The sequence below is a fragment of the Spermophilus citellus genome (assembly GCF_964194105.1).
Source record: "Spermophilus citellus genome assembly, chromosome: 3".
Classification (NCBI taxonomy): Eukaryota; Metazoa; Chordata; class Mammalia; order Rodentia; family Sciuridae; genus Spermophilus; species Spermophilus citellus.
Window position 1 is genome coordinate 110,454,874 of NC_138184.1, and position 11,331 is coordinate 110,466,204.

The 11,331-nt window shown below is 44.0% G+C and overlaps 1 protein-coding gene across 2 annotated transcripts in view; it reads left to right on the top strand.

Annotated features, from left to right (window-relative positions):
* The window catches only part of MORC2 (MORC family CW-type zinc finger 2), a 41,351-nt gene extending 36,064 nt beyond the window's left edge, over window positions 1-5,287 (top strand). Inside the window, exons 25-26 of one of the 2 annotated variants that reach the window (XM_081283527.1) lie at window positions 3,930-4,118; window positions 5,065-5,287. In XM_081283527.1, the coding sequence (XP_081139653.1) occupies window positions 3,930-4,118; window positions 5,065-5,133 (258 nt within the window). In that variant the 3' untranslated portion in view covers window positions 5,134-5,287. The remainder of the gene's footprint in view (window positions 1-3,929; window positions 4,119-5,064) is intronic. The other variant, XM_081283528.1, reaches the window with a different exon arrangement.
* The last annotated feature ends 6,044 nt before the right edge of the window (window positions 5,288-11,331 follow it).

Below are 11,331 nucleotides of genomic sequence, written 5' to 3' on the forward strand. Positions count from 1 at the left end.
CTAGCAAGTGTTGTTGATTTATTGCCTCTTTTAGCAGGTCCTCTGCTGGACCTTGTAGTGAGCAGTTCTGCCTAAACTAAGGCCAGGTTTCTGGTCTGAACTAAGACCAGGTATCTGGTCATGAGGCCAAGATCTTCACAAGTGCTGTGGCATCGGGAAACTGAGGGTGGGGGTGGAAACGACTCAGTGCAAAGAAAACAAGGGCTTTTGCAAATGCCTGCCTATGTAGGTGAAGAGTGATGTCTGAGGCTGGGACTTTTGTGAACAAAAAGGCTTAGGGGGCTGGGGATGTGGCTCAAGTGGTAGCACGCTCGCCTAGCATGCTTGAGGCACTGTGTTTGATTCTCAGCACCACGTAAAAATAAAGACATTGTGTCCACCTAAAACTAAAAAATAAATATTTTTTTTTTAAAAAAAGGCTGGTGGGCCGAAAGGACGGGGTCACAGAAACAGGTTGTAAGGTGAGCTGAGAATGGGAAGTGAAGCATCTTGGGTCAATCTAATATAGTCATGCTGACTTAACCTCTGTAGAAAATGGAGGCCAGCCAGCAAAGGCTCGAGCTGAAGAAATAATTAATAATGAACCATGTCTAGAGTAGGGGCCAACAGTGTTTTTCTGTAGAGGGCCCATTAGCAAATAATTGAAAGTATGCAGGCCACACAGTCTCTGTGGCAATTACTCATCCTTGCTGTGTGTCTCAGGCCTGTGGGGAATTATTTTAGCAGCAAGTGTTAGGAAGGTAATAAGCTTTGTGCTGCATTGGAAGTATCAACACCATATTTCTTTTTTTTTTTTTTTTTTTTAATTTTTATTTTATTGGTTGTTCAAAACATTACAAAGCTCATGATATATCATCTTCCAAACATTTGATTCAAGTGGGTTATGAACTCCCCTTTTTTACCCCAAATACAAGTTGCAGAATCACATCGGTTACACATCCACATTTTTACATAATACCATATTAATGACTGTTGTATTCTGCTACCTTTCCTATCCCCTACTATCCCCCCTCCCCTTCCTTCTCATTTTCCCTCTCTATCCCATCTGCTGTTGTTTAATTCTCTCCCTTGTTTTTTTTCCCCTTTCCCCTCACAAACTCCTATATGTAATTTTGTGTAACAATGAGGGTCTCCTTCCATTTCCATACATTTTCCCTTCTCTCTCCCTTTCTCCCACCCCACTCGTCTCTGTTTAATGTTAAACTTTTCCTCGTGCTCTTCTTCCCTGTTCTGATCTTAGTTGCTCTCTTTATATCAAAGAAGACATTTGGCATTTGTTTTTTAAGGATTGGCTAGCTTCACTTAGCATTATCTGCTCTAATGCCATCCGTTTCCCTGCAAAATCCATGGTTTTGTCATTTTTTAGTGCTGCGTAATACTCCATTGTGTATAAATGCCACAGTTTTTTAATCCATTCATCTATTGAAGGGCATCTAGGTTGATTCCAAAGTCTAGCTATTGTGAATTGTGCTGCTATGATCATTGATGTGGCAGAATCCCTATAATATGCTCTTTTAAGGTCCTCCGGGAATAGACCGAGAAGGGCGATAGCTGGGTCAAATGGTGGTTCCATTCCCAGCTTTCCTAGGAATCTCCATACTGCTTTCCATATTGGCCGCACCAATTTGCAGTCCCACCAGCAATGTACAAGTGTACCCACATTCTCTCCAGCACTTATTGTTGTTTGACTTCATAATGGCTGCCAATCTTACTGGAGTGAGGTGGTATCTTAGGGTGGTTTTGATTTGCATTTCTCTGACTGCTAGAAATGGTCAACACCATATTGCTAGGGCTGTGTAGTGTATAGGTATAGATGAAAGAGAGTCGGTTAGGACTCTCTTGAGAATAGGGGTCTAGGACTCATACTCAGAAAGTGGTATTAGGAATAGCTCAGTGATCTAGGGAAGGGAAGAGGATTAAAATAGAGATTTCAGGATAAGTATGTTGAAGATGTTGGGCTTTCATGTAATAGCTCTGTGCTTAATGTAGTTTGCCAGAGAGAAAAATATGGGGTTTTATCTCCTTTCTACTTTGAAAAAAAAAAAATGAGATAAGCTAGGTGCGGAAGAAACTGACTTCAGGAGAGGTAGTCTCTTAGTGACAGAGCCCAAATTTGAACCCAGGCACTTCTTAGGATACGATCTTCTCTCCTTACAGTGCTGCCTTGCTCTCCCTGCAAAGTGAGGAGCTAGAACAGACTTAGGACGGTGTCTTCACAGAATGCTCCATGCATGCTTCAGCTTTTGCCCTTGTTTAGGCTTTGGGTGCTTTATGCAAATCCCAGGAGAACAAACAGTTTGATAGGATGGCTAGATCTGTCTGTCATCTGTCAGTCAGATTTGTTTCTTTTGGCTTAAAGTTGTTGCCAAACTCAGAGCAGTGGCTTGGTACAGCAGGACCTCTGCAGTGGGCACTGTTGCTCAGTCCCAAACAAAGTCAGTGTGAGAGTCTAACTCTAAAAATAGTATGTAACTTATTTTTATAAAATGAGGTATAACAGTGTACAACTTTGATCTCCTGGTTATAATGTCAGAAATCACTCAAACTTTTCTTTCTTTGGTGTAAAGGAATCTAGGTTCATTTTGTCCCTGTCAGTCTGTAAATGTTTGTTCTTTTTTCCTGTCATGCCAGCCTAAAAGTTCCATTTAGAGGCCCTGTAAATATTAGATTCAAGTACTATTAAAAAATAAAAAATGTCAACGACAAAAAAACTAATGAAACAAACAGCTGTTTGTGAATTTAAAGTGAAAAGGTTTTTTTTGTTTGTTTTTTAAAGAAGCTAGTATCAATCATGGTTGCCCTGACATTGTGAATTTTAATGTTTTGGAATCGGCTTATTTATTTTGAGCTGCCAAGGTAATTATTTTTTTGGGTGTGCAAAACATGAAATATATCTAGTCATCTTGGTTTGAAAAGTTTAGATTCATAGTTATATACTTGCTGTTTATAATAGTTTTTTAAAACAGAATCAGAAACTTCAATGTGGGGCTGGGATTGTGGCTCAGAGGTAGAATTCTCGCCTACCCCCCAGTGCCCTTCTAGATGGGCAGCTTGGTCTCCCTAGGTCCAAAGGAGAAAGACCTTCACATTTAACTCTTGGACAAGGACATGATCACACAGGTAAAGCACTCTGCAAAATGGTATGGCAGATGGAAGCCACGAATAAAATAGGAGGGATAATTTTTTATAATGCAGTATTGGGGATTGAACCCAGGGCTTTGTGCATGCTAGGCAAGTGCTCTACCACTGAGCTATACCAACAGCCCAGGAGGGGTTATTTTTACTATTCCAGATGGCACCAGGATACTGTTCCAGCAAGCATTACCAACTGCAGATTTGTGTAGTAAATATAGTAAAAGTAAACAGTTTGATGTTGCAAAAATGTCCCTTGAGGACTTGAAACCCATGGGTGGTAGTTATTGTTTTTTATTGGGGGGGGGTTGTTTTTATTTTTTAGTTGTAGTTGGACATAATAGCTTTATTCTATATATTTATGTGGTGCTGAGGATCGAACCCAGGGCCTCGCATGTGCTAGGCGAGCACTCTACTGCTGAGCCACAACCCCAGCCTAGTAGTTATTGTTAATTAGCAGTTTGTAGCAGTTTGTCAAGACCTTTGAAAAGGCAGCAACATGCCTGGTTCAAATGAAATGTTACATGGAATCTCAGTGTAAACAAAAAACAATATTAATATTCTAATTAGGTCATATTTATAACATGATTTACTCTGCTTCCGACTAGGGGTAGCCTAAGAGCTAAGAGGAGGTTATTTCTTATAAAGACACATGAGCTACCAGCATTGAGAGGTTTCTTTTCTTTTTCTTTTTTTAAATATATTTTATTTTTATGTGGTGCTAGGGATGGAATCCAGTGCATGGGGCACTGGGGAACCCTCAGAAACTCATCCTGCCTTCACCCTTCCCTCCACAGAAAGAGTACTTCAAGCAGTATGAAGTAGGGCTCCAGAATCTGTGCCATTCCTATCAAAGCCGTGCTGACTCAAGAGCCAAGGCCTCTGAGGAAAGCCTGCGCACCTCGGAGAGGAAACTCCGTGAGACAGAAGAGAAGCTGCAGAAGCTGAGGACCAACATCGTGGCACTCCTGCAAAAGGTGCAGGAGGTGAGCCAGGCAGCCCTCTCATTGCAGTTGGACCACCTGGTCTCTCAGGGAGGGGGGCCTGGGCATCTCCTGCTCCCTTCTCACTGGATTCTATCCACTCACAGGAATCTGTGGTTCCAACCCTGGCTGCACTGCATCCTGACCAGGAGGGCTTGAGGTGGTGTGGCTGCCTGGGCCTCATCCCAGCCAGACCCACTGAACATTGTCCCTTATTCAGATATTCCAATGTATATAGCCTGCTTTGAAAACCCTCCAGTCTACAAAAGTCTTGTTTTTTTCAGATGATGCCCAGATGGGATTGGGTAGTACAGAAGTGGGGAGTGCCCCTTATTCCAGGCAGTGAATACTGAGGGGGCCTGCTCTGTCTGGAGGAAGAGACAGAGCTACTAATGGTGGACAGTGTGTGAGGTCACTTATCAGAGTAGAAGACAAAGAGTGAGAAATGAGGGAAAATGAGCAGGACTCAGCCTGAGTGGGAGTTGTGGATAAAGGAGTGAGTACAAGGACTTTTATGAAGGTGGCAGTAGGGAGTCATTGGAGGGATGTGGCCTGATCCAATTTTCATTATGACACTCCAGTTGGTTGGAGGAGTGGAGGTTAGAACCAGGGAACATGGTAAGGTCACACAGTTGTCTGTAAGAAATGGTGATGGCCTGGACATTGATTGGGGTGATGACAGAAGTGGGCAACACTAAGGGAAACACTCGTCTAAGGAAGTGGAACTTAGAAGTACAGCAGGAGGAAGAAATCTGGGCATCATCTGAGGTGTGGGGATGGGGGAAATGATCAGGACAGGAGCGAGCCTGGCAGCCAGGGTGGAGTGCATCATGGGGAGGGGACTCTGGGCTTAACCCCAGGAACTGGGAGAAGGGTGGAGAGGCACCCCCCCCAACAACAACAACAACACTTTCTGGCCCTGGCTGATCCCTGCCCCGCTCTGTTCCAGGACATAGACATCAACACAGATGATGAGCTGGATGCCTACATCGAGGACCTCATCACCAAGGGAGACTGAGGGGCCAGGAGCGAGAGATCACCTCCCTTGCCTACCCACCCCTCCACACAGCAGTTTCCAGGGAGGGGGATTTCATTCATGGGTTGGTAGATTTAACCTTGGTTTAACTCACATGGGACATTTGTGCTTTTGGAGGGAAAGATACTCTGATTCTTTGAATCTTCCTCCCTAAGTTTATAAATATTTATTTTTTAAAAGAAACAAAATGCTGTGCCTGCTGTGAGACCATACTTTTTTTGTGTGATTCTTTAGCAAAGGATACTTTTGCCACCCTAGGTTGCTGCTCCTGGCTCCTCAATACAGGGTTAGCACACCATCCTGAAGTTGGACCAGCTCCAGGGGTGGGGGTGGTTGAACAATTTGGAGAGCTGAGGGACAGAGGTGTGGGAGGTGAATTCACCAGAGCAGCATGGCCTCCTAGGGTCAGAGGGATGCTCCTCTTGCAGCTCCCATCTCAGCTCATGGCTATGAGATTCTGCAGTTAGCCTAAGCAACTGCCTATGGTGTTGACCAGTTCTGGGAATAAAAAAAAAAAATGATCCTGTTAATTTGCTTCCCCGTCCACCAAGTTCTCTCTGAAGAAGTGATTTTCTCAGTTACCATGGACAAGGAGGTTTTCCAGCTTGAGTCCTGGTTGAAGAGTAGATAGCCTAGTTAGATCTCTACCTGGGTAGCACTTAGGAGTGTTTAATTCCAAAGGATTCCTCAGGTGCATGAAAGAGCCCTGGTGCTGAGTTGGCAGAGGCCTCCATCTGTGGCTGCCTCAGGAGTGCCTACTGCTGTTACTCTTATTTCTTCCCTCTGCTGGGCCCCATGGAGCCCCTGCACAGTCCCTGCTCTAGGGGAGTCAGAAGGGTCAGGGAGCCCCTGACTGCAGGGACTTCAAAAGCAGCTCTGCAGGAAAAGCACACCTGGCCTTCCCTCATTGTCCAGTCACAGTCTCTCAAGTAACAACTCAGGGTCAGACAGAGGCAAGAGTTGCTGAGTTTTCTCTAATGACTGTAGGAATAATTCTGGTTCCATTTCCCCTAACTCTTCCCACTTCTGTTTGGGGCCTCTGTTGGCACCAGAACTGTGTGTGACCTCTTATGACTGATCTATGATTCAAACCACCTTGTTTTTTTTTTTTTTTTTTTTTTTTAACCATTTATTTCCCAGGCCAGCAGTGGCCAGCCAGTCTCCTGCCAAGTGAGGTCTGCAGGAGATGGAGAAGCAGTGGGGAGCCACACCAGCCACATTGAAAATCCAAGGTCTTTCCCCACTTGTTCATGGAAGCACCTGTGACTGGTGGATGGGTTTTGGGCTTCCCCAAACCATATCCCTGGGAGAGGGCTAAAATATGTCTTTTTTGGAACATCCTCCAAGACTCTTGGTTTCCTGAGCTGTTGATTCCTTTTCATCCAGCTCTGTTTACCCCAGGTAGCAAGTGGTCCATTTTTGTTCACAAAAGTACTGTTTTAATCTAAAAATAAGTTGGTTCTGTGTTTTTACTGGAAGATAATACTCAAGTTTTTTACTTAGATGTTATCAAAATGCAATAGTATAAACTTGTACTGGTGAGACTTCCAAGCTCAGTCTGTGTTCTCAGTGAAATCAGCATTTTCCTCTTCATTTTTTCTACCTTATGGCTTTAAACTGACTTCAAAGTCTTCTTCCTCATCTCACCATCTTCACTGAAGTTTTCAGCTTCAGTATCCTTAGTACACACAGAAATGAAGACTGGATTCCTAGCTTCAACTTCTGGATGTGCTTATTAAGCTGAGGTTGGCCTCAGCTTTGCTGAATGCAGTCTTGTTTCCTAGGCAGAGATCCTTCTGTTCTAGATGGGAAGATAAAATGTAGTGGTCCCCTCTCCTTTCTTGGGAACATCATGGGACAGCTGACTTGCTTCCACCTATTTGACGATGTGGAAAGAGGGAGATGGTTTGATTCATCTATACTGGGAAATTCCTTGGCACAGGCTGCCAGGAAGTGAATAAGGACCGCAATTCTAGTTTTTAAGAAGATTGGGATTTTGTTTGTCTGCAATTTTACTACTTACATGTGGCACTTCACAGAGTATAAAAGGCTGATTTGTGAAAATCTAGGCTCCCTCCTTCAGTCCCCAGATTCTCCTTGGATAGTTTATCCATCCTGACTCTGCATACTCAAGTACCTGTTGGAGCCTATTTCAGAATTGCCCATATGGGTCTACTTAATTAATTATTTGTATCAGGGATTGAACCCTGGAGCATTCCACCACTGAGTTGCATCCACAGCCCCCCTCCAACTTTTTAAAATTTTTGAGACAGAGCCTTGAACTTAATCGTTTTCTCCTGCCTTAGCTGCCCGAGTAGCTGGGATTACAGCTTTGTACCACTGAGTCTGGCCCTCTATCCTAAACAACCACAGAGCATTTCATTATCTTGAATGTATTGTCATTTACTTTAACAATCTCCTATTTATAAACAGGGTTGTTTCTAACATGAAAAGTACTGGTGAGTGTGTGTGTATATTTGTTCATTAACTTAGATTTGTATTTAGAACCATTTCCCTGTTTGGAATTATCTATGTCAGACTGTGGGTGCATTAACAACTCTAAAAATACATTCCCACACTGCCTTCCAGAGAAAGACCTCCTATTTCAATTTCTTTTTTTTTTTTAAAGAGAGAGGAGAGAGAGTGAGAGAGAGAATTTTTAATATTTATTTTTTAGTTCTCGGCGGACACAACATCTTTGTTGGTACGTGGTGCTGAGGATCGAACCCGGGCCGCACGCATGCCAGGCGAGCGCGCTACCGCTTGAGCCACATCCCCAGCCCTCCTGTTTCAATTTCTACCACACAGTGTTTCCCCTACCCCCACTTCCAACTTGCCAGTTGGAATTCACTTCTCTGAATTGTTTACTAATGTGAAAGTTAATGATTTTTTTTAGAAAGTTTGAATCAATGAGACTGAGGGCTTTTAACTGACCAGTTGTGTTTCTCTTCTTGTACATGATTTCATGTAGTTTTGAATCATGAGTTTGGGACTTACTTGCAAAACATGAAAAACAAGGGGGCAGAGTCCTCAGGTAAATATCTCCTCAGCCCCTAAGTGTCCTCCCAGGGATTCCCCATTTAAAACTTCACTTTGGGGTAAATGCTATTAACCAGGTCGACATTTTCATTTACCAAAGAAAGGCAAGGACTAATAACAGAGTGAGAAAACACCTCTGGTTCTTTTGTATCTGTGAGTAACACTGATTTCTTTCTTTCTTTCTTTTTTTTTTTTTTTTTTTTTTTGGGCCATATTGGCTCCTCTCTTGTTACATCCAGTTCCTGGAGTTATTACATGACTTTCAAGATGCAGGGTTCAAGCAGCATTAGACCAGAGTCCACAGCTCTAAGGACCAATAAGTCAAGCTTGATAAAGCTCCAAACGTTTGCAATACACACAGAATTTAGGGGTTGGCCTGTGTAGCTAGCCTTGTGCTGCCTTTACTGACTATATGCCCCTGTTGGAAGGTCATTCTGTAGTTGAGCCAGGTTGTAAGGGACTCATTGATAGCCACCAAGCATTCTGAGAATTCCACTGCAGGGTTCTGGCCTTGCTCAGAAATATCACGTTGCCCTAGGTTCTTGGAGAAGTTGCTACAGCCAGCTTGGCCACAGGAGGCAGAGCACCTTGAACATACCTTCAGACTGTCAGTTCCTGATAACTGCTGGAGGCACACACTCTACTTGGCAAGACATGGACTGCGCAGAGGGGCGGACCTGGCAAGGCACATCCCATTCAGCATATGAACCAGGATGTTGCTGGGCCTGCTTTTTAATTCAGTAACTTGCCATATGCTAGGCCCAACCGGGGCCACTGTTGGGTCCAGCAAAACCAATTTCCCAGCTTTTAAGGAGAAGTTACTGTCCATTCTGGCTCCCCATTCCTCTAAAAGGGGTTGAATGATGGTAGAGCTTTTCCAACCTATTTACTCACAGGATCAAGTGTCCACCTAACATTTATCCAGCACTTATAAAAATCTAGTAATACTATAGCTACTCTGGTTAAAGTTAGGATAGGGATTGGTTCCCTGAATGCTACTGGTAGGCCTGCAGCTGCTTACTTAGCTGCTCATGTGAGGGTAATATGCTTTCCCCAGGGCTGCCATCAAGGCCTAACCATTTGTCCAGTTTATCTCCCAAAGGGAGGGCTGGGTTTCTATGTAGACTCTACCAGACCATGCCTTTGGTATTGGCATTCTTAGCAGTACCAGCCAAGGTCTGGAAGGTAGGGGAGCTCATACCACTCAATCAAACTTGGACCAGAGAGAGGGTAAGGACCCAGCAGGCTCATCATCCCTCTTCCTTTCAAGTACCCTCTGGATTCTGCTGAGATGCTTCCAGGGATTCTCTTGGGCCCCTTGCTGCCTCGGTGACTGCAGATTTTCCCACAAACTGTGGCCAGCTCTAATCTACTGCCAGGTCTAACCGTTTCTCCTCCTTTTCTCTGTTCAAAGCTCTGGGGTCTCAATTCCCTCCTCAGTGCCACACCAATTAGACCAATCTGTTACCAGGGGGGCTTGGTGCTGCATTGGGTAGGGAAGAAGAAAACCTGATGGAGGGGAATCTTTGAATTCCTTAATTGCATAATCAGCTGCCAAAGGACACGTGCCTAAGGGCTGATTGTAAATTCTCACCTGGCCCACAGGACTTGGCCAGTACCCAGGCACTCAGCCATCTCTCCAGAGGCTTTCAGGATGGCCAACGCTCAGTCCCATAAAGGTACCGCCCCTCTCCCAGCCGGCCAACGGTTGCGTTCTGCTGAAAGAGCCCTTTGCAGGCTAGACCCTCGCGGTGAGGCCCAACTGCGCCTGTGCAATGTTGCTAAGCCTGCACGTGCTGCCATGCTCTGCTCATTGGCTGTGGAAACCTCGCGATATTGCTGTGCAGCGCAGTGCACTGTGGGGAATGAGGCCGACTGGGTTCACTTCACACCCTTGCAACTTCTTAGCAGGCCGCAAGGGCTGGCCCCACCCCGGATGCTGACGTGGGGAATTGTCATTGTCTGGTCGCTGCGTATTAAGCCCACATTGCAGATAAAGCCTTTTTTGTTCGTTTTCCAAATGAACAAATGACCCCTTCCCTAAGAGGGGTCACTACAGAAAACTTGCTTTATTTTTTGGGGGGTGGGGTGGAAGTGTGTGTGTGTGTGTGTGGGGGGGGGCGGTACAGATGCCTACCTGGCTGCCCTTATTTCTGCAAGGTGAAAGACTTGGAAAGGAAATGAGGCTTCATGTGTTTCATTTTGCTTTAAAAGGGCCAGCCTGCATGTGAGCCTCTCAGCTTCTCCTGGGACCTAAGGCAGAGCGCCCATCTCTTGGATTTCACAAATTTAGTTTTTTACAGGTTTGTCCTTAGCTTGATTTGTGGCGTTCATTGAAAGATAAGCATGTTAGACTTGGGAGTTTCCTACCATCTGGAAGAAAAATTCATCCCTTTCTTCCCAACCTCTGCACCCCACCCCGAGACAAAAACCAAAAAACTTTCTCCATTTTGTTGATTTTTTTTTTTTAAGTGTCAACCTTCATTTCTGTGGAATGTATTTTAGTGTAGTGGTAAAGCAGAAGTCAACCCCCACCCCAGGTGGAAATTCTCTTATGCCAGCCCCATTTACTATATGAACCACTTTGATCTTTATATTCCCCTCTGGTTTGAATCTCTTGGAGATACCCTAATTGGAGACATCCTGTCATATTTTGTGTGGGTGAATCTGATGTGAAGATGAGGTCACAGCTGAAACAGTAATTTTGGTCACTTTCAGCATCTACATGAATCACTTTAAAAATAAATCTTTTCCAGACTTTCTTAGATTTAATTCTCTCATGAAATTTTAAATCACATTATCCAATTCTCTCTCATCCCAGCCTAAAGTTCCACTGGGACTTAAATTTTAATCTCATTAAATTTAAAAATTTAAGTTTTGGGAGTGTTGACATTTTTATGATATTAAATGTCCCCAGAAGATTCAAAATGGTTTTCTTATTAAGACTTCTCTTAGGGGCTGGGGTTGTGGCTCAGTGGTACAGCACTTGCCTAGCATGTGTGAGGCACTGGGTTTGATCCCCAGCACCACATGTGAAAAATAAGCAAAATAAAATAAAGATTAAAAAAATTGGACTTTAAAAAAAAAAAGACTTAAATCCTTCAGTAAGATTTTATAATTTCTTCATATGATTTTTATAAC